This window comes from Myotis nattereri (assembly GCF_964212035.1).
Source record: "Myotis nattereri genome assembly, chromosome: 1".
Taxonomy (NCBI): domain Eukaryota; kingdom Metazoa; phylum Chordata; class Mammalia; order Chiroptera; family Vespertilionidae; genus Myotis; species Myotis nattereri.
In genome coordinates this window covers 94,804,226-94,830,227 of record NC_138075.1, presented here as the reverse complement: position 1 = coordinate 94,830,227, position 26,002 = coordinate 94,804,226, and the positions used below count along the sequence as shown (strand labels likewise).

At 39.5% G+C, this 26,002-nt stretch overlaps 1 protein-coding gene across 1 annotated transcript in view; it reads left to right on the top strand.

Annotated features, from left to right (window-relative positions):
• The window catches only part of DHTKD1 (dehydrogenase E1 and transketolase domain containing 1), a gene marked incomplete at its 5' end in the record, with an annotated part of 57,963 nt that extends 36,537 nt beyond the window's left edge, over positions 1 to 21,426 (top strand). The window contains 7 exons of the mRNA XM_081087343.1: positions 12,546 to 12,696; positions 13,811 to 13,917; positions 14,987 to 15,151; positions 17,463 to 17,545; positions 17,878 to 18,047; positions 19,863 to 19,948; positions 20,771 to 21,426. Coding sequence (XP_080943469.1) covers positions 12,546 to 12,696; positions 13,811 to 13,917; positions 14,987 to 15,151; positions 17,463 to 17,545; positions 17,878 to 18,047; positions 19,863 to 19,948; positions 20,771 to 20,872 — 864 coding nt within the window. The 3' untranslated portion in view covers positions 20,873 to 21,426. The remainder of the gene's footprint in view (positions 1 to 12,545; positions 12,697 to 13,810; positions 13,918 to 14,986; positions 15,152 to 17,462; positions 17,546 to 17,877; positions 18,048 to 19,862; positions 19,949 to 20,770) is intronic.
• Between the last annotated feature and the right edge of the window lie 4,576 nt (positions 21,427 to 26,002).

Below are 26,002 nucleotides of genomic sequence, written 5' to 3'. Positions count from 1 at the left end.
AGAACCCCAGACCCTTTAGTCCTCGGGCAGATGCTCTATTCACTGAGCCAAACCGGCTAGGGCTAGTTACAGGATTCGTAAAGCAACTAGGGATTCAATGCTTTTTGAAGTAAAAGGATGCTGAGTGGCTAGACGATATAGGTTTATAAATTTGGACTGGAAGTAACATATCAGCAAGTAGACTAGTTGTTTTACTCTGGCCACTTATCTGTAATAATGTAAGTGTCAAATGGATGTTCTTTTTGTCAATCAAAAATTGATCTTATTGCTGGATTCATTAAAGTAAACCTAAGATGTGAATAATTAGTAACATTTCTTTCTTATTACAAAAAAGCCATTTCATCAAGTTACCTTATTCACTAAGGTTTAGTAGGCTTGATGAGTTAATCTATTATCACATATTTCCATGTGTCAGTCAGTGAGCTATACTTGTTAGAGTAAAGGATAGGGGCTGGGTCTTCTCATTTTTGTCTCTCCAACAACTAGCATATGCCTGGTACATGAGGTTTATTAAAATAAATTATCCTTTAAGGTACAATTAGTGGCCTGTCCTCTTTTTTCCTATTCTAGCCATTTAAGAACATAACCTTGAGTTCATCAATATCAATATTTATAAAAAAGTTTACTTGTCAAAGGAAAATTCCAGGAAGATGACTTAAAGGACACAGTGCTTAGCTTTCTTTAAGTTAGTCTAAAGCCACCCTGTGTCAAGTCAGATTAGTGATCTAAATACTGAAATGTTTAATATCCACCCCACCCACCAATGATTCTTACTGAGTTGTAATTTAATATAGTGTATCAATTAGCTTTAAATATTAGCATTTGAAAAGCCCTAATTAAATGCCTTGCCTCTTTTATGAGGGAGCCTTCAAAGATTTCATTTATTATATGCAGATTTATTATAAGATCTCATGTACTTTATGTGCAGACCTGGGGAGAAACACCTGACTGATCTTGGTTTGTCTTTATTGTCTGTACACCATGAATTCTGCAAACTAACTCTTATTAGAAATGGCTTCGATAAAACAGAAAATAAAGCAATGAATATATGCACTTTTCAAAAAATCTATAATGGCTTCTATGAAGGGGTAGAGGCCACTGTAGCCTTGATAAAAGTAAGTAGGTTACCAGATTATGTCTTTTCCTCAACTCTGTTCTGTTTCTCAATCTTAATTTCTCTCTTTGCCTGCACTTACTTTTCACAGTCATGTTACATATTATGTGTACTTACAAGACATCTTAAATACTTTTTAGAATAAATAACAGCATCAATAGATTCAAGAAAATAAGGTATACTAGTATGCAAAGTACAGTAGATGCATTGGAGAAGGAATAGCTTATTCTACTTGGGGAAATCGGGAAAAGTTTGGCAGGGAAGCCAGATTTCAGCTAGGATTTGAAGGACATTAGAAGTTGCTGTTCTAATACATGTAGGGAGAACGTTTGATGTGGACACAGTAGCACATAAACAAACAAACAAAAAACAGAGAAGAGCCCGGCCGGTGTTGTTCAGTGGTTGAACTTCAAGATCATGGTTTGATTCCAGGTCAGGACACCTGGGTTGTGGGCTCGATCCCCAATAGGGAGTGTGCGGGAGGCAGCCTAATCAATGACATTTTCTCATCATTGATGTTTCTATCTCTATCTCCTTCTCTCCCTGAGATCAACCCTTGACCTTTTAGTTGCCAAACATTCATACACCCTAGATTCCAAATCTAGATCTCAAGACCAGATGCCTGCATTAGCTCCAGATATTATCCTATATAATAAAAGCCTAATATGCAAATTGTCCCCTCAACCCGGAGTTCGATGGGGGGGTGGGGGTGGGGGAGGGAGGCCCAGACTGGCAGCCGGCAGCTGCTAGGGACTCTACTACTTATATAATTGCCTGGTAGAAACCTCTCTGTCATTCAACTCCCTCATCCTCCTCTAAGTCAAATGTCCAAAACTGAATCCATCATCTTTCCTTTTCCTGCTAGGAAATCCACCAAATCTGCTCCCTTTTCTTCACTCTCTGTTTAGGTGAATGCCATCATCATATACCAGTTGTCTAAGTCACAAAGCCAGAAGATAACTGAGACTATATTTCCTACATCTACTACTAAGTCTTTTAGCTGAATAGTTCTCAAATCTGCCCCATCCTCTATCTGCACTGTTAGTGCCCTAATTCAGGTTCCCAGGATTTCCTGCCTAGATAATTGAGAAGCCGCCTTAGAAATTGTCCTTAGGCCCTAGCTGGTTTGGCTCAGGGGATAGAGCGTTGGCCTGTGGACTGAAGGGTCCTGGATTCGATTCCAGTCAAGGGCACATGCCAGGTTGTGGGCTTCATCCCCAGTAGGGGGCATGCAGGAGGCAGCCGATCAATGATTCTCTCTCATCATTGATGTTTCTATCTCTCCCTCTCCCTTCCCCTCTGAAATCAATGAAAATGTATGTATGTATGTGTGTGTGTGTGTATATATGAAATTTCATATATATATGAAATTGTCCTTTACATTCTTTTCCCCCCCGTAAGGATTTAATGAATTAATTCATGAATTAATTAATATCTTTATTGTTGAAAGTATTACATATGACCCTTTTCCCCCCATTGACTTCTAGCCCGCCCCCTGCCCCAGGCCTTCATCACCCTATTATCTGAGTCCATGGGTTATTCATTTATGCATCCAAGTTCTTTGGTTGATCCCTTCTCTCCTGCCCACCCAACCCTCCTTCCCTCTGAGATTTGAAAGTCTGACCCATGCTTCTATGTCTCTAGATCTATTTTGTTCATTAGATTCTACACATACTTGTCTTTCTCTGGCTGGCTTATTTCACTTAGAATAATACTCTCCAGGTCCCTCCATGCTGTCTGAAAGGTAAGAGATCCTTCTTTTTTCCTGCTGCATAGTATTCCCTGGTGTAAATGTACCACAGCTTTTTTATCCACTCACCTACTGATGGGCACTTGGGCTGTTTCCAGATCTCAGCTATTGTAAATTGTGCTGCTATGAACATAGGGGTGCATACATTCTTTCTGATTGGTGTTTTGGGTTTCTTTAGGATATATTCCTAGAAGTGGGATCACTAGGTCAAATGGCAGTTTTTCATATTTAATTTAAAAAAACATATTTTTATTAATTTCAGAGAGGAAGGGAGAGATAGAAACAGCAGTGATGAGAGAGAATCATTGATCAGATGCCTCCTATGCACCCCACACTGGGGATTGAGCCTGAAAACCGGGTATGTGCCCTGACTGGGAATCAAACTGTAACCCATTGGTTTATAGGTTGATACTCAACCACTGAGCCATACCGACCGGGCCATATTTAATTTTTTGAGGAAACTCCATACTGGTTTCCATAATGGTTGCATCAGTCTGCATTACCACCAGTAGTGTACTAGGGTTCCCTTTTCTCCACATCCTTGCTAGCACTTGTCGTTTGTTGATTTGTTAATGGTAGCCATTCTGACAGGTGTGAGGTGATACCTCATTGTTGTTTTAATTTGCATTTCTCTGATGATCAGTAACTTTGAGCATTTTTCATATGTGTCTTGGCCATCTGTATATCTCCTTTGGAGAAGTGTCTATTTAGGCCATTTGCCCATTTTATAATTGGATTGTTTGTCCTTCTTTTGTTAAATTGTCTAAGTTCCTTATATATTTTAGATATTAACCCTTTATGAAATGTATCATTGCCAAATATGTTCTCCCGTACAATGGGCTCCCTTTGCATTTTGTTGACAGTTTCTTTTGCTGTGCAAACGTTTTTATTTTGATATAGTCCCATTTGTTTATTTTCTCCCTACTTTCCTTTGCCCTAGGAGATGTATCCAAAAACATATTGCTACGTGAGATGTCAGAGATTTTTGTGCCTATGGCTTCTTCTAGGATTTTTATGGTGTCATGACTTATATTTAAGTCTTTTATCCATTTTGAGTTCATTATTGTATATTGTGTAAATTGGTGGTCTAGTTTTATTTTTTTGCATGTATCAGTCCAATTTTCCCAATACCATTTATTGAAGAGACAGTCTTGACTCCATTGTATGTTCTTGCCTCCTTTGTCAAATATTAATTGAACATATGTCTTGGGTTGATTTCTGGGGTTTCTGTTCTATATGCCTGTTCTTTATGCCTGTATCAGGATACTTTGATTACAGTGGCTTTGTAGTGTAACTTGACTAGTGTCCCAGTGCACGGATTTGTACACATTGAAAGAAAATTAATTAGAAGAAATATTTTAATATGGCTATCCGCCCTTTCTCTATAATAGAAGTGTCAACCAAATTCATGATCGACAATGACAGATTGAAACACACACATGCGATTGGTGCCAGCAAGAGCTTTATATGTATCCTGCATACACAAGTCAACTTAGCCTTTTATATATAGAGATAAACTTGCTTAATTAGACCTGATTTCTGATTTAGCTAAACTTTTTCCAGCCCAATGAAGCACCCCAACTTCTCTTTCAGGTAATTGTCAGCAACACAGCAGTAAATATCAACATGAAGCAGATTATTATTGTAGACCATGCAGGGAGAATAGAGGGTAAAATATTTAACTGTAGCAGTGTTTGACTATATTCTGCACAGTGAGAAAACCTGAAGTCATTTTCAAGTTCCATTATTTCTTACTTCTTTTCAGTCAGGTCAAATTTCTAAACCTTCTAAATCTCCATTGTCTTGCTAATGAAAAGAAAATAGGATTCTACTGAGTCTCCTATCTACCTACTCCAGGACTTCTGTGAGGATCAAATGAGATGAGGCACGGGAAAACACTTCACAAACATTTGGTTAAACTGTAAAATGTTTGCACCTGGCTATAAAGCAAGTTGGGTTCCTGGGCTGAAGAAACTCTAAGGAGGCTAGTCGCTAGGGAGAGGAAGCCGGGTGTTGCTACATGATGTCATTACCTGGCACCCACAGCACCGTTTCCAGGCTGGGCTGGGCTGTGGACCACATTTTGTGCCATGGGGTCTTGGGAGCGTTGGCTGCGATTTGATGGAGTGTCACTCCAGGGTGGTGGTGGGGCCTGTGTCCCACTTGGGGGAAGCCGAGTGTTGGTTTGTCGGTGCCAGGTCTGTGGTGCCGTTTATTTTTAAATGGGCAGTGCGCATCATGGCAGCTCCTGTGTCCCCCTGAAGGTCAGTGCACACCATAGGTACAGGTTGGAGCATCTGCCCCCTGGTGGTGATTACACATCATAGCTACCAGTTGGAGGGAAGAACGGACACTTAGACTTTTATATATACAGACACCTGGTATTGTGATTCCTCCAACTTTGTTTTTCTTTCTTAAGCTTGCTGCAGCTATTTAGGGTCCTATATACATTTTTGGAGTATTTGTTCTAGATCTGTGAAATATGCCATTGGTAATTTAATAGGGATTGTATTGAATCTATAGATTGCTTTGGGGAGTATGGACATATTAATGATGTTAATTTTATCAATCTATGAGCATGGTATATTCGTCCACTTGTTTATATCTTTCTTTATCTCTTTTTTCATCATCTTGTAGTTTTTTAAGTACAAGTCTTTTACCTCCTTGGTTAAGTTTATTCCTAAGTATCTTAATTTTTTGTTGCAATGGTAAATGGGATTAATGTTTAGTTTCTCTTTCTCAGAATTCATTGTTGGTGTATAAAGATGCCATGGATTTCTGGGTGTTAATTTTGTATCCTACTACATTGCCAAATTCATTTATTAAATCTAGTAGTTTTTGGTGGAGTCTTTAGGGTTTTCTATGTTCAATATCATGTCATCTGTAAATAATAAGAGTTTTACTTCCTCCTTTCCAATTTGGATGCCTTTTATGGTTTCTTCTTGTCTGATCGCTGTGGCTATGACTTCTAGTACTATGTTGAATAAGAGTGGTGAAAATGGACATCCCTGTCTTGTTCCTGTTCTTAGGGGAAATGGTTTTAATTTTTCCCCATTGAGTATGATGTTGGCTGTAGGTTTGTCATATATGGCTGTTATTATGTTGAGACTAGAGGCCCAGTGTACGAATTCATGCACCAGTGGGGTCCCTCAGCCTGGCCTGAGGGATCCGGCTGAAACCAGCTCTCGGACATCCCCTGAGAGGTTGGAATGCAAGAGGACACAGGCCAGGCTGAGAGACCCCACTGGTGCAGTATTGGGGCCAGGGACGTGGGAGCTTTGCCATCTAGGGAGGGATGGTGGGAGGGCTCTAGGGCATGTTCGGCCTGTCTCAGTCCCTATCGGCCGGACCCCCAGCAGCAAGCTAACCTATGAGTCAGAGCGTCTGCCCCATGGTGGTCAGTGCACATCATAGCAAGCGGTTGAACGGCCTTAGCATATCATTAGCATATTACACTTAGATGGTTGAATGGACAACCCAACAACCGGACACTTAGCATATTAGGCTTTTATTATATAGGATATGCTCTCTCTATTCCCACATTGCTGAGAATTTTTATTAAAAATGGGTGTTGGATTTTGTCCAATGCTTTTTCTGCATCTATTGATATGATCATGTGATTTTTGTCTTTTGTTTATGTGACGTATCACATTCATTGATTTGCAAATATTGTACCAGCCTTGCATCCATGGAATAAATCCCACTTTGTCATGGTGTATGATCTCTTTAATATATTGCTGGATCTGATTTGCTAATATTTTGTTGAGGATTTTAGCATCTATATTCATCAGGGACATTGGTCTATAATTCTCTTTATAGTGTATTTATCTAGTTTTGGAATTAGGATAATGCTGGTCTCATAAAAAGAGGTTGGAAGTGTTCCTTCCTTTTGGAGTTTTTGGAACAGTTTGAGGAGGATAGGTGTTAGTTGCTCTTTGAAGGTTTGGCAAAACCCCTATGTGAAGCCAACTGGACCAGGGTTTTTATTTGCTGTCTTTTATTTTATTTTATTATTTTATTTATTTTATTTTATTTTATTTATTTTATTTTATTTTATTTTATTTCTGCTTCAATTTCCTCATTTGTTATTGGCCTATTCAAGTTTTCTGATTTTTACTGATTCACTTTTGAAAGATTGTATTTTTCTAGGAATTTGTCCATTTTATCCACATTGTCCAACTTATTGGCATATATAGTTGCTCATAGTATTTTCTTTAAAAAAAAAACTTTATTGTTGAAAGTATTACATAAGTCCCCTTTTCCCCCCCATTGATCTCTTCCATCCCATCCCCCTCCCACCCCAGGCTCTCCCCACTCTATTGTCTGTGTCCATGGGTTATGCATATCCTATACAATAAAAGCCTAATATACCAATTGTCCCCTCGACCAGGAGTTTGGGAGTTTGACCAGGGGGCGGGGCCGATCAGCCAACCACCTGCAGCCCCTCCCCCCAGCCGGCCCCACCCCAGCCAGTGGCAGCAGGCAGCCAGGGGAAGGAAGGCCCCGGCCGGCTGCCGGCAGCCGCTAGGGACCCTACCCAGCTACGAATTTCGTGCACTCGGCCTCTAGTATGCACATAAGTTCATTGGTTGATCTCTCCCCACCCACCCTCCCCTGCCTTCCCTCTGAGTTTCGACAGTCTGTTCCATGCTTATATGTCTCTGGGTCTGTTTTTGTTCATCAGTTTATTTTGCTCATTAGATTCCACCTATGAGTGAGATCATGTGATACTTGTCTTTCTCTGACTGGCTTATTTCACTTTTCATATCTGACATAGCATAATACTTTTCAAGTCCATCCATGCTGTTGCAAAAGGTTAGAGTTCTTTCTTTTTTATAGCTGCACAGTATTCCATTGTGTAAATGTACCACAGTTTTAATCCACTCATCGGCTAATGGGCACTTACGCTGTTTCCAAATATTAGCTATTGTAAATTGCACTGCTATGAACAGAGGGGTTCATATATTCTTTCTGATGAGTGTTTTGGGTTTCTTAGGATATATTCCCAGAAAGAGGATCACTGGGTCAAATGGGAGTTCCATTTTTAATTTTTTGAGGAAACACCATACTGGTTTCATAATGGCTGTTCCAGTCTGCACTCCCACCAGCAGTGTACTAGGGTTCCCTTTTGTCCACATTCTCGCCAACACTTGTCATTTGTTGATTTCTTGATAGCCATTCTGAGAGGTGTGAGGTGATACCTTGTTGTTGTTTTTTTGTTGTTGTTGTTTGTTTGTTTTTTTTAACAGATAATTTTATTTTTTTAATTTTTTTTATATATTTTATTGATTTTTTACAGAAAGGAAGGGAGAGAGATAGAGAGTCAGAAACATCGATGAGAGAGAAACATCGATCAGCTGCCTCCTGCACATCCCCCACTGGGGATGTGCCCACAACCCAGGTACATGCCCTTGACCGGAATCGAACCTGGGACCTTTCAGTCCGCAGGCCGATGCTCTATCCACTGAGCCAAACCGGTTTCGGCGATACCTTTTTGTTTTGATTTGCAACTCTCAGATGATTAGTGACTTTGGCTCATATTATTTTCTTACAGTTCTTTGTATTTCTGTGGTGTCAGTTGTTACTTAACCACTTTTGTTTCTGCTTTTATTTATTTGGGTCCTCTCTCTTTGTTTCTTGATGAGTCTGGCTAACAGTTCATCAATCTTGTTTATATTTTCAGAGAACTAGCTGTTGGTTTCATTCATCTTTTTTTATTTTTAATGTCCATGTAATTTATTTCTGCTTTAATATTTATTACTTCTGTCTTCCTACTTATTCTGGGATTTTCTTGTTCTCTAATCCTTAAAGTTGTAGGGTTAAGTAGTTTATAATTAATTTTTCTTGTTTTTTGAGATAAGCCTGTAGTGCTATGAGCTTCCCTCTAAGGACTGCTTTTGCTGTGTCCCAGAGATTTTCGGTTGTTCTGTGTTCATTTTTATTGTTTCCAGGAAGTTTTTGGTTTCTTTTTTGATCTTATTGGTAACCCATTCATTGTTTAACAACATGCTATTTAGCCTCAATGTGTTGAATATTCTTGAATGTTTTCACTGTAGTTTATTTATAATTTCATTCAATTATAGTCTGAGAGGATGCTTGATATGATTTTAATATTCTTGAACTTGTAGAGACTTGTTTTCTGTCCTAATGTATAGTCTATCTTTCAGAATGTATATTCTGTAGCTTTGGGGTGATATGTTTTATAAATGTCAATTAAATCCATCTAATTCAGTGTGTCATTTAGAGTCACTGTTTCCTTGTTAACTCTTTGTCTGAAAGATCTATCCAGTGATGTCAGAGGGGTGTTAAATTCCCCTACTATGAATGTATTGTTGTCAATCTCTCCCTTAAAGTCCTCTAGAATTTTTTTTATATACTTAGGTGCTCCTATATTGGGTTCATAAATACTTACTAGCATTACATCCTCTTGTTGGATAGATCCCTTTAGTATTATGTAATGGACCTTTGTTATCTCTCTCTTTTTTTAAATATATTTTATTGATTTTTTACAGAGAGGAAGGGAGAGAGATAGAGAGTTAGAAACATCGATGAGAGAGAAACATCGATCAGCTGCCTCCTGCACATCTCCTACTGGGGATGTGCCTGCAACCCAGGTACATGCCCTTGACCGGAATTGAACCCGGGACCTTTCAGTCCGCAGGCCGACGCTCTATCCACTGAGCCAAACCGGTTTCGGCTTGTTATCTCTTGTGATGGCCTTCATTTTGAAGTTTATTTTGTCAGATATGAGTATTGCTAACTCAGCCTTTTTTAAATTTCCATTTGTATGGAAAATTTTTTCCTTCCCTTCAGTGTCATCCTGTGTGAGCCTTTTCTTCTGAGGTGGGTCTCTTGTAGACAGCATATAGATGGGTCATGTTTTCTTTCCATTCAGGTAACCTAAGTCTTTAGATTAGAGCATTTAATCCATTTATATTTAAGGTTATTATTGATAGTTACTTATTTATTTCCATTTTAATTATTTATGCCTATGTTTGTTTCTCTTTTCTTCTCATGACAGCAATCCCTTTAACATTTCTTGCAGTGCTGGTCTGGTGGCGACAAACTCCTTAGCCTTTTTTTTTTTTTTTTTTTTTGGTCTGGGAAGCTCTTCATTTCACCATTTTCAATGATAGCCTAGCTCAATGGTCGGCAAACTCATTAGTCAACAGAGCCAAATATCAACAGTACAGCAATTGAAATTTCTTTTGAGAGCCAAATTTTTTAAACTTAAACTATATAGGTAGATACATTGTTATTAACTTAATTAGGGTACTCCTAAGGCTTAGGAAGAGCCACACTCAAGGGGCCAAAGAGCCGCATGTGGCTAGCGAGCCACAGTTTGCCGACCACTGGCCTAGCTGGATATAGTAATCTTGGTTTCAGATCCTTGCTTTTCATTATCTTGAATACTTCATGCCATTTCCTTCTGGCCTGTACAGATGTTGATGATAAATCAGCCGACAGCCTTATGGGAGCTCCTTTTGTAGGTAAAAAATTGCTTTTCTCTTGCTGCTTTTAAGATTCTCTCTTTGTCTTTAATTTTTGGCATTTTAATTATAATGTGTCTGGGAGTGGGCCTATTTGGGTTCTTCTTGCTTGGGACTCTCTGTGCCTCCTGAACCTGTGTGACTTTTTTCTTTTCTCCATTTTGTAAGTTTTCTGCCATTATTTCTTTAACCACTTTTTCTATCCATGGCTCACTTTCTTCCCCTTCTGGCACTCCTACTTTTGTGAATATTGCCACATTTCATGTTGTCCCACAGCTTTCTTATGCTGTCCTGTTTTTTAATTTTTTTTCTTTTTGGTTCTCTGATTGAAAGATTTTTTTCAACCCTGTCTTTTAATTCACTCATCTGATCCTTGGCCTCCCCTAACCTTCTGTGTGTTCTTCTAGTGTGTTATTTATTAGTGCTATGTCATTCTTCATAGTTACTATATCTTTTCTCATGCTGTTGAGCATCTTTACCTTTATTATTCTGTGTTCTATGTCTGATAAATTTCTTATCCCCATTTCATTTAGCTCTTCTGGAGAATTCTCTTGTTTTTTCATTTGGGGTTTGTTTTTTTGTCTCCACATTTTGGCTGCCTGTTTGAGATTGTGTCTGTGTACTAGGTAGATCTGCTGCAACTCACAATCTCTAGTGCAGGATAGTGTCAGATGCTGTTTCTGACTGGCCCTGAGTACCCTTTTTGAAGCCATCACCAATCCACTGCTTGTGGCTCCCTCTGCTGGGGATGAATGCCTTGGGAAAGGACTAAGATTTGTGCACCAAGGCCTGATTTTCCTAGCCCTGGGCCCTGGATTGGATCAGGAAACACTCAGAGCCTCCAGAGACCTGCCTCTGTTTATACTCTGATTGTTATTCAGTCTTGATTAGTCTCAGGTTATTGACCACAGGGTAAGGCAAGAGGTTTTCCAACAGAGTGGGGCAATTGCTTCTGGCTGCAGGCTGATTGTTATTCTCCGTCTTTTAATGGGCCTCAGAAATTCCAAAGGGTGCAGTAAGGGATTTTCCAATAGGATGGGGCAATTGCTTCTCCCCCAGGCAAAAGCTGCCTGTATGGTGAAGGTCTGCAGGAGAAAGGCATCCCCTGCAGTATGAGGGAATGACTCAGCACAGGAAACTGGGGTGGCTGTCTCCCGAGCTCTAACCCCACAGCCCCTAACCCTGGCTTCTGCCCACGCAGCTCCAGTCCACTCTGTCCTCCCTGGGTCAGATCCCAAGGTGAGTGGCTGCACACAAAATTTTGTGTGTTGGCCCTTTAAGTGGGTGACTGAATTTCCAGCCATCTCTCCTTGGCAGACAGAAACCCTGCTGCTTTTCACAGACAGATGTTGTGTGAGCACCTTTCTCAGTTCAATGATCTGGGTTGGGGAGCCCACCTTGGAGTTTGGGCTCCAGAGTTCTCAGTGGGAACCCCCGACAGCTGAGATATCCCTCCGGAACTTCAGCTGCTGTCTGTGGGAGCCTGGCAAGCCCTTTTGAAGTCTCTATGTGGTCTTCAGTTCCTGTCCTTTGTTATCAGGGTTCTCTCCAGCAAGTCTTCAGTTGATCATTCAGGATGGTTTTTCTGTATTTTAGTTGTAATTCCAGTTTGGTCCTGGGAGCATGTCAGTGTAGCTTCCACGTCTCATCCTTTTTTTTAGAATAGTTTATTGATTTTTAGAGAGAGGAAGGAAGATAGGAGGAGAGAAACACCGATGTGAGAGAGAAACTGCCTCCTGCACACACCCTGACTGGGGCCAGGATCGAACTTGCAACCCTGACCAGGAATCAAACCCAAGACCTTCTGGTGCATGGGATGACCCTCTAACCCACTGAGACACACTGGCTGTGCTGTGACATTTTTTTAAACAAAGTTTATATGACACAGTTTTACTCTCAGCTCCAAAGGTGGGTCGTCTGATAAATTAATTTTGCTAATCCTTAAAGAAAATCTTCAATGCCCATATTCTAACACCTTTCATATGTTTCTCTTTTTGTTCCAACTTTCCCATATGCATCACTCATAGAGGGCTTTTTCTCAGAGGCCTGTAGAAACTATTAAAAATAAAGCTTCTGTCTCTGCCCTTCTTCTCTCTTAAGAGGTTTGCATAAATGTGAATCATTTACCTTTACTGACTCATGTTCCCATTTCTCTGCATGACAGTGTCTCTATTCTCTCCCTTTGCATCAGGTCAGTAACAGCCCATTGTCAGAAGAGGCTGTCCTGGGATTTGAATATGGGATGAGCATTGAGAGCCCTAAGTTACTGCCCCTCTGGGAGGCTCAGTTTGGCGATTTCTTCAATGGTGCCCAGATCATCTTTGACACGTTCATCTCTGGAGGTTGGTTTTGGCATATGAGTATATAGTAGATGCATGATGCTAGCCTTATGGGGACAAATGAATGAAAAGGGACTGTAGCTGCTTTTGAGACTCCTTGTACCACAAATCCTGGGGAGAGTTGGGTGTTGCCCTGTCATTCACTGGGCCATGACAGCTATCAGAGTTAAATAAGCTGAGTACTACTCAGTTGTTATGCAGGGAGCACCTTCCCATCTGTGGGGGAATGTGTTTGGCTATAGCAAGCAGGACGTGTACCTACCAGGTCCTAAGTAGTTTGACTTTCAGATCTACTTAGGGGTTTGTTGATTAGCTATGACATGAATCACAAGCAGGGAATGGTCACATAGTTGAGGATTTGTGATCGGAGTGAACGTCAGTCTTGAAAATCTGCTTCCCTCAATCCAGAGACACTCAAGTATCTGAACGTTGGAAGTTGTGTGTCTTGATTATTTTTAATAATCATTTATAAAAGAAGGACCTGCTTACTGTAAAAATTCAAAGTATATAAAGTACAAGTATGAGTTTCCCCCACATGCTTACCCCGTTTTGGGGGGTAAGTACTCTTGGATTATGAGTGTGCACTATAGGTCCTTCCCTTTGTTGTGTTACTCTGTATCTGTGTAGTTATAAGAAACATGCCAAGCAATGTCATCCCAGGAAATGTAATTTAAAAAACAACAATTAAAAAGAAATGTGCCTTAAGGAAACTGGCCTTTGACATGTCCAGAGACTGTTCTAACGTGCCTATGTCTTGAGGACAGTGACCTGTGTTGTCGGGGGTTCTGTGAGGGAAAAGTAGGAGCTGTTCAGTCTTGGTAAGAGTTGTGCCTGAGTGCATTCAGCATGGCCATGCTGTTCTGGGAGCCGGATGTTTACTGTTGAGTTTGTGTGTTCCACTTGCTAAATGAATCCCAGGATGTGCCATTCCAGGGTTTCAGCTGGTAGGAGGGATATTTTTTCTCCCAACTATGGCGTAACAATGCTAGACAGTACATGTAATGAAAATGGTTCTAGGGGGTCAGGCAGCTAACTAAGATTTGTTCCGCTACCCAGATCAGATCAGACCTTTCATTTCTGCCTCACAAAGGTCTCACTCCCTCCTACTGTTTTCCAGGAGAGGCCAAGTGGCTCCTCCAGAGCGGCATTGTGATTCTCCTGCCCCACGGGTATGACGGGGCTGGACCCGACCACTCCTCCTGTCGCATAGAGCGTTTCTTGCAGGTATGTCCCGTGCCTTTTTGATTCCCAGGAATGTTTTCATGATTCTAAGGGGCTTTGAACTAGAATTTCCTCCTGCAGGTATTTAATGAATGTGCCTTAAACTGTCAGACATAGTATCTGAATGAAACAGATTTAATGCCCTGGAAGTGGCAAGCCTGGCAGCCTTGTCGCCTCCACTGAGCTCTGTAGTGGCTTCTGCTCTAAGTTTTGCCTTTATTTTCCCACCAGGGTTGCCCATGCACACTCTCTCTCCAAATCGGAGGGTACTAGTAATAATTGTCAGGGTTTTGCCGCTTTCTTTTCTCCCCATTGTTTCTGGAGTGGGGTTAGGAGCCATGTCTTTGCTTTTTGTTCCACCAGGGTCTTCTGAGATTTAGTTCATTGTCACTTTTCGACCTTGTTAGCTGCTTTTGATTTTGTTTTGTCTTTAAAACAAACAAACAGCCCTGGGTGGTTTTGCTCAGTGGATAGATTGTCAGTCGCAGGTTCGATTTCTGTCAAGGGCACATGCCCAGGTTGTGGGCTTGATCCCCAGTAGGGGGAGTGCAGGAGGCAGCCAATCAACGATTCTCTCTCAATGATGTTTCTATCTCTCTTTCCCTCTTCCTTCCTCTCTGAAATAAATAAAAATATTGAAATAAATAAATTAAAAAATGTTAAGCAAATCATTCTAAAAAAAACAAAACAACCCCCCCCCCAAAAAAAAAACCCCACAAACAAATCAAACTCTTGTGTTTATTTCATTAGAAGAGTGGGATTCTGACACCATCTTAACTCCACAGTAATCAGAATTTGTATTTTTTAAAAGGTTCCCTCCAGATGCTCCTTGAAATCAGCTGTGTTTGGAAACAACTGTGTTAAAATATGCAGACTTAGGAAAATGGGGGAAGCATCAGACCTCTCCTTTGGTTAATTCTTCTTAGGCTGTAAATTTATTTTCTGGTATTATCTGTAATGGAGGGAAATATTTTTTTCTCACCCTTGAGAGCCCTGTGGTCCCTTTGGAGAGCAGATGTTATGATTGTAGGAGATGATCTGAACATTCTCCTTTCTTTCATTTCTGTCCCAGATGTGTGACAGCGCAGAGGAGGGGGTGGACGGGGACACCGTGAACATGTTTGTGGTAAACCCCACGACTCCTGCTCAGTATTTCCATTTGCTCAGAAGACAGATGGTCCGGAACTTCAGAAAACCCCTCATTGTTGCTTCTCCAAAGATGTTACTCAGGTTCCCTGTAAGTGGGAAACGCTGGTTGGAAGCCTTTCTTCTCTCGTCATTTTATTGTTTTTTGTCTGCTTTTGTATCTAATTATAGTTCTAAATTACAGAAACATCTATTTAGTTTTAGTTGGCTTTGCTTTTCTAAAACTAAACATCTCTCTCTCTCTCTCTCTCTCTCTCTCTCTCTCTCTCTCTCTCTCTCCCTCTCTCTTTCCCCTTTCAAGAATAACTGGTAATATAAGTAGCTCTCAGTTTCATTGTAATGCAGGACAGGATAGCAGATATTATCATACTGGTATCCTGGTCTGAGAGAAAACAATTTTATAGCAAAAGTTTAAAAGTCCAAATGGTCTAAACACTACTTGTTGATAGTAGCAACTTGGGAATTTAGAGCATTTTCATGAAAGCAAGTGGTGTTATTCATTGACTTTTGTTTAGATTTTTCCTGTTAAATGATTTATCACATGTAGAGGCCTGTTTCAATAAGCACAACATCATAACAGTATAGCTTATTGTATATTGCTTTAAAAGTATACATTTTTAAAGATGTACATTTTCTCTTGGTTTACCAGAACTAAGTGTTAAGTGCACAATATATTTTTAAATAACAAATATGCTAGTTTTCAAATGGCAGAATTCAAGGTAATAAATACTAATAAGCATATATTTATCCTGTCTGCTATATTTTTTTTCAATTTTACATGAGAATCTTAATTAGAATGAACATTTAAAAAACTTGCATTTATTTAGATGCTACAGCTGAGGTGAAATAAGTTATTAATGATTTGGCTGTTCAGGACAATCTTGTGTTTTGCACAAAGGTTTGAGAGTGCAGATTTGGAATTGAGGGGTATTGAGGAAAGTTGCATGTGACTTGCTTTCACAGGTTGCATTTGTAAGCAGTGCCTAGCATTTGGAGAGAAGTAAGGAGATACTCTCATGGTCAGCACTTGTGTGATCCTAGAGCGAACTAAACACCCCCTTAAATTGTGCACTCCAGGCACCTCACCTGTCTTACTCTAGTTCTGACTCTGGGAGTCAATATCAAATGTAATAATATTAAATATAATGTATGTATAGTACCAAGTATTAAGTGAACTACTAGAAATTTTATTGAGAATCTCTTTTGCTATTTGAAACTGAGAACAAGAGTTCATATTCTGGCCCTAATATTTTACTCCTTGCCCCAAGTCTAATATGTAAGTTATCCTATAATAGAGGCCTTATTTGGGAGCCTTAAAAAATATCAACAGCTATCCTATAGATTTTAAAGTGAAAAACTACTCATTAAGTAGTCAAATATCTTCATTAAACATGTAAGTTCTTTTATTAATTGAAAATGAGTACAACTGTTATTGAATTCCGATTTCCTCCTGAAATTTTGATTATTGGTACGCATGATCTGTCGGAATATAAGTCAACCCTTTCTTTCCATGGTTTATTCAGAGATGACTTGCCACGTGATAAACATGCCTCAGGGCTATAGGGAGTTTTTTGTCAAGTGGTACCTAAATCCCACTCCAGTTTCCCAGCCAGCTCTGAATCCCAGCTTCTTTTGTGTCCAGTCCTTCCTAGGAGGACTGATGAAAGGATCTGGTTCAGAATGGAGAAAGATCACATTAATTAATAATAAGACTAGCTGAATAGTTAATATTAATTTTTTAAGTTATATCACAATATCCCAGCATCAGTGTGGCTCCCCACAATGGCCTAGCAAAATGCCATCTACCCGTTTGGGACTAGACTGTAGGGAAACTAAATGATAGCAAAAGGGATCAAATCTCTAACCTTGGCTTCATCAGTTTTGTACTCTTAAGTTCTTTGCAACAAGCATTTATTTAAATTCAGCTCATTAATAAAAAAAAATTTTAATCACAGAAATATTCACTTCTTGTTCCTACTTGTTCTAATAGGTTTCACTTAAAACTTATAATAAGAAACTTAAAGAGAGAAATAATTGCCTTAGCTTCGCTGTTTTGGTTCACAATATAAATCTATAAAATGTTGCTTCTAATTCCAAAAAAATTAAAGCAGACTTTCTATTAATAATAAAGTTGTATGATCAAACTGAAACTTTGGTTCTTAAAATTTTATTGTGGCACCAGACAAAAGGCAATCTTACCTAACCTCAGGAAAAGAATTTATTCTGAAGTATTTAAAATTAAATATTTCTGTAAAGCTATTGTATTTATTAGTACATATGTTTACTTATGTTCCTATTTGAGAATTTTGATACTATTTCTTGGCAAAGATCCCTTATAAGTAAAAGCATCTTCTGCTCCTTTAATTGTTTGATAGATTTATGGCTTTTCCCCTACTCCTTAGGCAGCTGTGTCGACTCTTCAGGAAATGGCACCAGGAACAACATTCAAACCGGTCATTGGTGATTCATCTGTGGATCCAAAAAAGTAATTTGATGTGTATTTCTGTTTTCAGAGTTTTAATTGGTGGGAGAACTAGCTCATGTTAAGGAACGCAAAGAAACCCAAATCTCCTCCTTCTTAATATGTCCTTTAAGTGAGCGAGGTAGGAGTTAAAATATGCATGGAAGAGTGAACTTTGGAGGCATATGTTGCTAAAGAAGGCTTGCCAGGGCATTGCATATGTCTGAGCCCAACTACAGAGCCCCACTGCTTTACTAGTGAAGGCTTTAAATCTATGTGGTCTCTCCTTTCTTCTGATACAATTCTTATTTTGAGGTATTTCTCTCTCATCCGACTGTCCCTTTTCTACCAAACAGTGTTAAGAGTCTAGTGTTCTGCTCTGGCAAACACTTCTATGCCCTACTGAAGCAAAGAGAATCTTTGGGGGCCGAGAAACATGCATTTGCCATTATCCGAATAGAGGAACTCTGCCCATTCCCATTGGACTCATTACAACTGGAGATGAGCAAATACAAACATGTTAAAGGTAAAGGGTTCTTTGATTTGAAATATCTGCATGTGAATGTTTTCTTTGAACTATCTCAAATGAGAGTTACTAGAAAACTGGTGGGGTCCCTCGCCCTGGCCTGCCGGGATCGGGCTGAAACCGGCTCTCCAACATCCCCTGAGAAGTTGCAGATTACGAGAGGGTGGTTCCCCAGTGATGCACCCGGAATCAGGCTCCCTTCTTTCTAGTTCCGGGTGCATCACCCAAGAACTGCAGCTGCCCTCACTGCAGCCCGGCAGCTCCTGCGTTGAGCGTCTGCCCCCTGGTGGTCAGTGTGCGTCATAGCTATCAGTTGGAGTGTCTGCCCCCAGGTGGTCATTGCATGTCATAGCTACAGGTCGGACAGTCGGACGGTTGCTTAGGCTTTTATGTATATAGATTGGATCTCATGGAATCTAGAAATATGAAAATAATACTTCTAGAGCCAGTGTCTTCATGCCTTTTGTGGTGTTTCTTACAGTCTCCCCTTCTCTCATCTAAGGCATCTAATTTCTTGAGAGTTTGGAGGGAATCACTATCATTCACAACAAATCAACTATAATTATAAAAGATAAGTCTTTCAACAAATGGAGTTGGAATAATTGGATATCTTATGCACCTTACACAGAAATTAAATCAAAGTTGATTATAGACCTATATGTAAAATATGAAGTTGCAAAACTTCTAGAAGAAAATCTTTGTGACCTTAAGTTGGGCAAAAAGTTCTTAGCTGTAACACCAAAAACATGTTCCATAAAAGAAAAATTGGACTTTATCAAAATGAAAAACTTCTGCAAAGAAAATAAAAGGACAAGCCACAAACTGGGAGAAAATATTTGCAGATAGATATCTGGAAAAGGACTATCCAGGGTTTAAAGAACTCTTAAAACTCAACAGTAAGAAAATATGTAATTCAATTTTTAAAGAGCAGGCACTTTACCAAAGAACTAGATGGCAAATAACTATATGAAAAGATGGTCAACATAATTAGTGATAATGGAAATGCAAATTAAGTTAAAATGAGATATGGCTACGTACCTGTTTGAATGGCTAAAATGAAAACAAAACAACAAACTGACAATATCAAGTGATGATGAGGATGAGGAGCAACTGTAACCCTTATTCACTGCTGGTGGGAATGCAAATTGGTTCTGCCATTGTGGTACACAGTTCGTCAGTTTCTTATGCAATCACACATAGAGTTACCATACCCCCCACCCCCGACAGTCCCACTCTTAGGGGTTTACTTACCAAACAGAATGGAAAACATGTCCCCAGAAATTTCTGCATGTGAATGTTTATAACAGCTTTATTCATAATTGCCTTAAACTGGAAACAAACAAAATGTCCTTCCACCATGAGTGACTAAACAATCTGTGGTACATCCATACTCAAGGTCATACTACTCAACAGTAAAAGAGAATGAACTATTGCTATCAGCAAAATCACAAATGGATTTTGCTAATTCAAGGAAGCCAGACCCGTACTGTATGATTTTATTTAAATGACATTCTGGAAAAGGCAAAACTGTTGGGATAGAGAAAACATCAGTGGTTGCCAGAGACTGGGGGTAGGAGAAGGACTTGAGTACAAAGGGACAAGATGAGGGAATTTTTTGGTTGATAGAATTGTTCAGTATCATGGTTGTGCTGGTGGATACATTACTATGTATTTGTCAAAAAAAAAAAAAAAAGGCACTATGCCATGTTGGAAAAATGTGTGTGTATATATACATATAGTGTGTGTGTGTATGTATGTATGCTTATGTTGTGTATGTTTACTTGAGGTACTGAGATGGATTTTCTTCTTTTATAGATTTTATTTGGAGTCAGGAGGAGCCTGAGAACATGGGTCCATGGTGTTTTGTTTCTCCAAGGTTTGAAAAGCAGCTGGGCTGCAAGGTACTGTCTCTGCCTTTCACAGTGTTCTTGTGGCTTGCTTTTCCTGGAGTGCCAACAAATGGTTTTATCCCCTGCTATCAATTCAATTCCTTTAAATATGAACTAAAATATACTGGTAAAGTCTAGTTTTAGGCTATTCTTTCAAATAAAATGCTGAGTGTTTGTCAATCTATGTGCACATACTAGTATCATGTAAAAACAAAAAGTGACTATATGTAGGAAGTAAAAGCTCTTACCTGTTGGCTGCTTTCCCACTAGCCTATTCAGCATTCTTGTCCTAAAGGTCAACATCCAAGCCATGGGGGAGCCGAGTGATGAGCAGGCTTATTTTACAGTGTGAGAGTAGCGATACCCAATGATGCTTGTTCCAGACCCATCCACAAGCAGAGATCCCTTACCGGCCAAATTCTTCTTAATTATGCTGTAGGAAGGGGAAAACAATGAGAAGAGCAATTGTGCTTCTGTTTTATCTTTCTATTCTGCTTAAATTAGAACTCTGTTCACTCATTTGATACTAATTGGCTAGGCCCAAATCATTTTCAAATGTAAATAGTGCTAATTTAGGAAACTCTACAGTTACTAGTAAAACCAACTAATGTTACTGAAGAATAGAATAAATTTGAGAATTTATATTCCCTTATTATGCCTGGAATTTAGTTACTTTTTAGTTGTGACAATATATTCTATGTAAGTCATTTTTTCCCCAAAAAGGTGATTTATGTTAAACAAGCTAAGAGAAATACAGGCACCTGCTTGGGTGAACTAAGCAGAGTTCTGATTGGGTCACAGTGTCATTTTATTTCTTTTCTGCTCCAATGACAGCTCCGCCTTGTGAGCCGACCACCTTTGCCAACACCTGCTGTAGGAATTGGCACCGTTCACCTGCAGCAGCATGAAGATATCCTCACCAAGACCTTTGCTTGATGATGTACTTTGAAGAAATACAACTTCCTGTTAAGAAAATTGCCATAAAAAGAAAGCCCTGCTTCCTCTACTCTCCTTTTTCCATTAGGTAACATGAAATGTCTGCGTTCCTCTAAGATGTTGGGACTGTTTAGGACAGTTTAATCTGGAATACGTGGAATAGCAATGGAATCAATATATAAATCAGAGAAGTAACTTTTATCCTTACAAATTCGATCATGTTACAATTTAGTTAGATCTGAGAGTTACAGAGCTAGGTCATAATCAAGATTTTTCAGATTCTACTCTTTCTCATTAACTGTATATGTCCAGGGAAGTTCTTTAGCCTGACTTTATATCTACATATGGATTACCTCTCGATTATTTGGTGCATGTCACTTTCATTAATTTCCCCCTTCTTTATTCAAAGTCCAATATTTTCATTTATGTCGTTTTTGGTGTAATCTTCCAGCCACTCTGAAAAATGTTTCACTAGACACTGTAGCAATACTATATTATTTCTGATTTCAAAATTGTTTTACCCATTGTCCTTAAATATATTAAATACAAATCTCTGGGCGTGATCTTTCAGCATAGTGTTACTAAGTGAAGGAGTTTTATTTTTTTAATTTTTTTAAAATGTTTTTATTGATTATTTTTTAGAGAGACAGGAAGGCAAGAGGGAGAGAGAAACATTGATCAGCTGCCTCCTGCACAACCAGGCATGTACCCTGACTGGGAATTGAACTAGCAACCTCTTGGTGCATGGGATGATGCTCAACCAACTGAGCCACACTGGTGGGGCAAGTGAAGTTTTAGGTACAATGAAATTGATTTGTGGCCTGCCTTGCCATAGTATCTTTCTTCCCTAAATTGTTCTTGCAGTGATATTTCAACTGACTTCGGATGTCTGATAAGAGGATTTGAGCCCCTGATTAATAAGCCTTGCCTTTTAAAGTCCCTGCTGCAGTTTAATGTTTATTTAGGGTGTTTAAGGCGCACTTTAATTTTGACAGCAGGAACTTTCCAATGCCAGGTGCCTGGGAATTTCTAGGGATCACCAACCCCCTCCCTTATTCTGAAATTAAAAGGTACTGGAAGCATAACTAAACAGCAGCAATCTGTGCAGCTTTACTTGGCTTGGTGCTGCAGAGGCTCTACCATTGACCATTCTTGTGATACTTTTTCTCAGAAATGATGGTGGAAGTTCTGGGGCACTGGAACTAGTACTGGCAACTAGTAACATTTTTCAAAATCAATGTATAAGTTGTTCTGGTCACAGCAGCAGATTTGTGGTTCATACCTTAAATGTATGCATTAGTGCATTGACAACATTTCTGTAGATTCAGATCCCTTTTATTCCTATACACCATAATGCTTCCTTTTTGTGTCAAGCCTTATAAATCATGTAACTTGGTGCCACTCATGTAAATCACTAAGATTACAGAGGTCTATTTAATGAGAACGGTTAACAGTATTGCATATCAAACTAGTAAAAAATAAAAGCACAGTGTCATTTTCAGATCTCTTGGTTTCTTAGCTTAAAAAAATTTAAAAGTGTAAGACAAAAATGAGAGGGAAAACTAGATTTTTTTCTTAGTTTAGTGTAGATCTCTTCAAATTTCTAACTTCATAGCTCAAAAGTCTGCTTATGGTATCTTATTACATCTTCTCCAACTTGAGCCATGAGCTGTGTACCTCATCCTCACTCTTAATCACTACAGCAACATGGGCCAGCATTTTGAATTCCTTACAGGAAGAGACCATGTGAAAAATTCCAAATCAAATATTCCCATGATAAAATATGAGATTAAAAACATACTAAGGTAAAATAAAATATTTTACTTTATTCCTTTTTAAATTTTGATAATATGATTTTTGTATCCCATTTATATCTATCAATCCTAAATTTCATAGTCAATGAAGATACAGCTCAAATTGGGTATTCACTGAATAGAATGACACATTATTCTTTGTAAAATAAAATTTTATTCCTTATAAGACCATTTGGTTACGTTTTTCTATGTTTTCCATACATATACTATAAGGAAGCATGCTATATTTTAAAACAGAGCCTGTTTTAGTTCTACTGTGTTACTTTTAAAGTTTTATTATTTTTAAAAACTTCTTGACTGACAATAGACACAATATCCCTTTCACAAAATTGAGGAAATATGGTTTAAAGAAATTAGGGATTTACATAGGAAGTCACAGATTTAAGAGTAAAGACATTCAAGTCTTGAGGCTCCAAAAGCTTTACCTACATTTTTCTTTGATGTACCAGGATATTTGGTTTTCATCTTCAGCTTCTCGTAGGGTTCAGGCTAAAACTATTATACTTTCGAGAAATTTGGATAAAATGTTTAATTCCTCAATATTTATAGCACATTATTACACAAACAACTCCTAAATTACTCTATGGATGTAGCAATTCATTGTCATGTTTGTATTTAAATCTGAAAAAGCACAATCTAAAGCAGACTTTTATTCCCCCACTGCCAATTATAAAATCAGTTAATTTTTTAAAATTTTTAATAAAAGTATATTGCTTTCATGTTGTTTCCCTGTGTCTTCTCTGACTCATATGGAAAACCATCCATAATTGAATAAAAGTATTAAATTACATACTTTTCTCTTTCATAGTAAGTAAATAGTATTTCTTCAGTGAATAGTTTATTGGACACTTATTGCATATATGGCATAATTCTTAATGCTTGGACATTAAAAACACATGGGAGTGGAAAATAAATGGGTCCCCCTCTGTCCTCAATGGACTAACAATCTATTTGAGAAGACAAAGCATTTTACTTGTAGAGAGAGAAATGTTTTTGTTGGATGTAGGGGGGTCAAGGAAGGGTGATATTCCTAATAGATGTAGATTAGGTGGCATCTGTGATTATACAGAAAAAGTCATGAGTAGCATGTAGTAGTAGAAAGACAAGAATGTTGGAAGGGCAACTAATAAAGTTATTTAGAGTGTCAAAGCTTATTCCCAGGCTTACTTGAAACATGGAGTTGTCCCAGAAATAGACAGTAAGGAGAGGTGTGGGCTACTCTTTTCCTTCTGTCAATTAGACTTTCAATTTAGTGCAGCCTACTGAACGGAAGTTATATTCATGGAATTAGTGCCAAAACTGTATTTAAGTCAACCATTCGCAGGTTACTGTAGATGATACCAAAAATTAGGTAGACCCTCCTGCCATCTAGAAGTTTATGGTGTAGTGGAGATTAGACAATTATGAAAATGACTAATACAAAGTAGAACGAGGTAAGAATGAAGTCATAGGACATGAGATGAAGACTGTGGCAGATTTCATTTTCCAAAAGTGGTCAGAGCAGTATTTGTGTCCCATATGCTCTTTTAGAACCTTGCCACACTCCCAGTAGAGCTGGAGCCTATTTCCCTTCCCTCTTGAACTGAGCAGGCCTCTGTGCCTGCCTGTGTCAATACAGTGCACTGAAAGTGACGCTGTGTCACTTCCAAAGACATGACTTGGCAGCCAGCTGCCATGTTGTGAGAAAGCCCAGGCCATGTGGAGAAGGCCCATGGGATGTTGGAGCTGATAGCTTCACCTGAGGCCAGCCGACAGCCAGCACCAAATGTCAAACTTGCAAGTGAGAGAGCCTTCTGATAATCTGGAGCTGTCCCGGATGACCTCAAGTGGAGCCGACCCATGCAAACCATATGTGTGTGTGTGTGTGTGTGTGTGTGTGTGTGTGTGTGTGTGTGAGAGAGAGAGAGAGAGAGAGAGAGAGAGAGAGAGAGAGAGAGAGAGAGAGAGGCTGATTATTAAAGTGGTCAGGAGAGATTTTAATCAGTAATATTATACTGCAGTAGGAAAAACAGTCCTGCTTAAACTCACTTTAATTTTTAGAGGCGACTGGGCAGTTTAGGGGAATGAGAAAACAGGGAGGAGGTGAGTGGGTGCTCATAGGGTTAGGAAAGTTGAAAATTACAAAAAGCAGGAAGGAGGATTTGGTTCACATGAAACACATCTGGGTTTGTTAACAAACTGATGGAAGTTAGGCACCTACCCTCCGACTAAGGCTGGGAGACAGAGACCCTACCTTCAGGTGTTGCCTGGAACAAAAGGTAAATTCTGAGCGTTCCCAGGCAGATATTTTAAGGGTGGGCAGGGTGACCCTAGGGATGGAGCTGTTAGAAAATGTTAGTGTTCAAGTCTTTATAGGCTAACGTAAGGCCTAGTGGAGAAAGGGCTCAGAGGAGTCTGGCTAGCTAGAGTTTGCTCTAGGAGAGAATCCCCCACACACAAGTATTTTGTTTCCTTCTAGTACAGAGACATAAGTATTAGAACAGATCATTGGATTATGAGGCAGGATAGTAAGAAGCTAGGGAAATTCCTTGACGAGAGGAATAAGGGAAACTGAGACAAAATAATTAAACAATTTGAGCAGTTTAGAGTCAGCTAATAAATCACAAGAACACTTAGCAGCAAATGGTTTACACATTTCAGACTGTCCCAGGGCAGACCAGCCTCAGCCCCAGCCCCTCTTTAATAATGTTCTTTAAAAATAAAACTAATCAGAAAACAACCCTGGCCCCTTTACATTCTGATAAATCAACATATTGAAAGACATGTCTGAAACACTAATGAATATTCTGTTAAGACCTTCCCCAGACACCTCCCTAGGATTTCTCCTGCCTTAGGAAGATAAAAAGGATCCAGCGCAAGCTTTCTCCCTAGAGCACTCCCACCTATTTCCCTTCCCGCACTTCTTCCCCCGCAGTGTGAGCAACGCTCACCTGTCGGAATTCAAATAATGGATTTGGAGACAGAAGTATGGCGAAAGCGAGACTTTAAATTCAAGCTGGAGAGCGGGCCTCTGGCTGTACAGGCACACACGGAGTAGCCAAAGTACAAGTCCCTCCTCTGCTTCCTCATTGGCCGAGGACTGTGGATTAATGGTTTCCTCAGAGGTCGCCCAGGGCTTATTGTCTCCCATGGGGCCATTGAAAAAATGGGCTGAGGCCTTTCCTCGTTGTCTTCACAGCTGCCCTCCCCCCCCCCCCCCCCGTTTAGTTGGGGCGGGCACCTGGGAGGGTGGGGGGTTTGTTCCTACCATGATGCTGACTCACATCTACAGTTCTTTGTTCTTGTAGCTCTTTCCCTCCCTCCATTCTGTTCACCC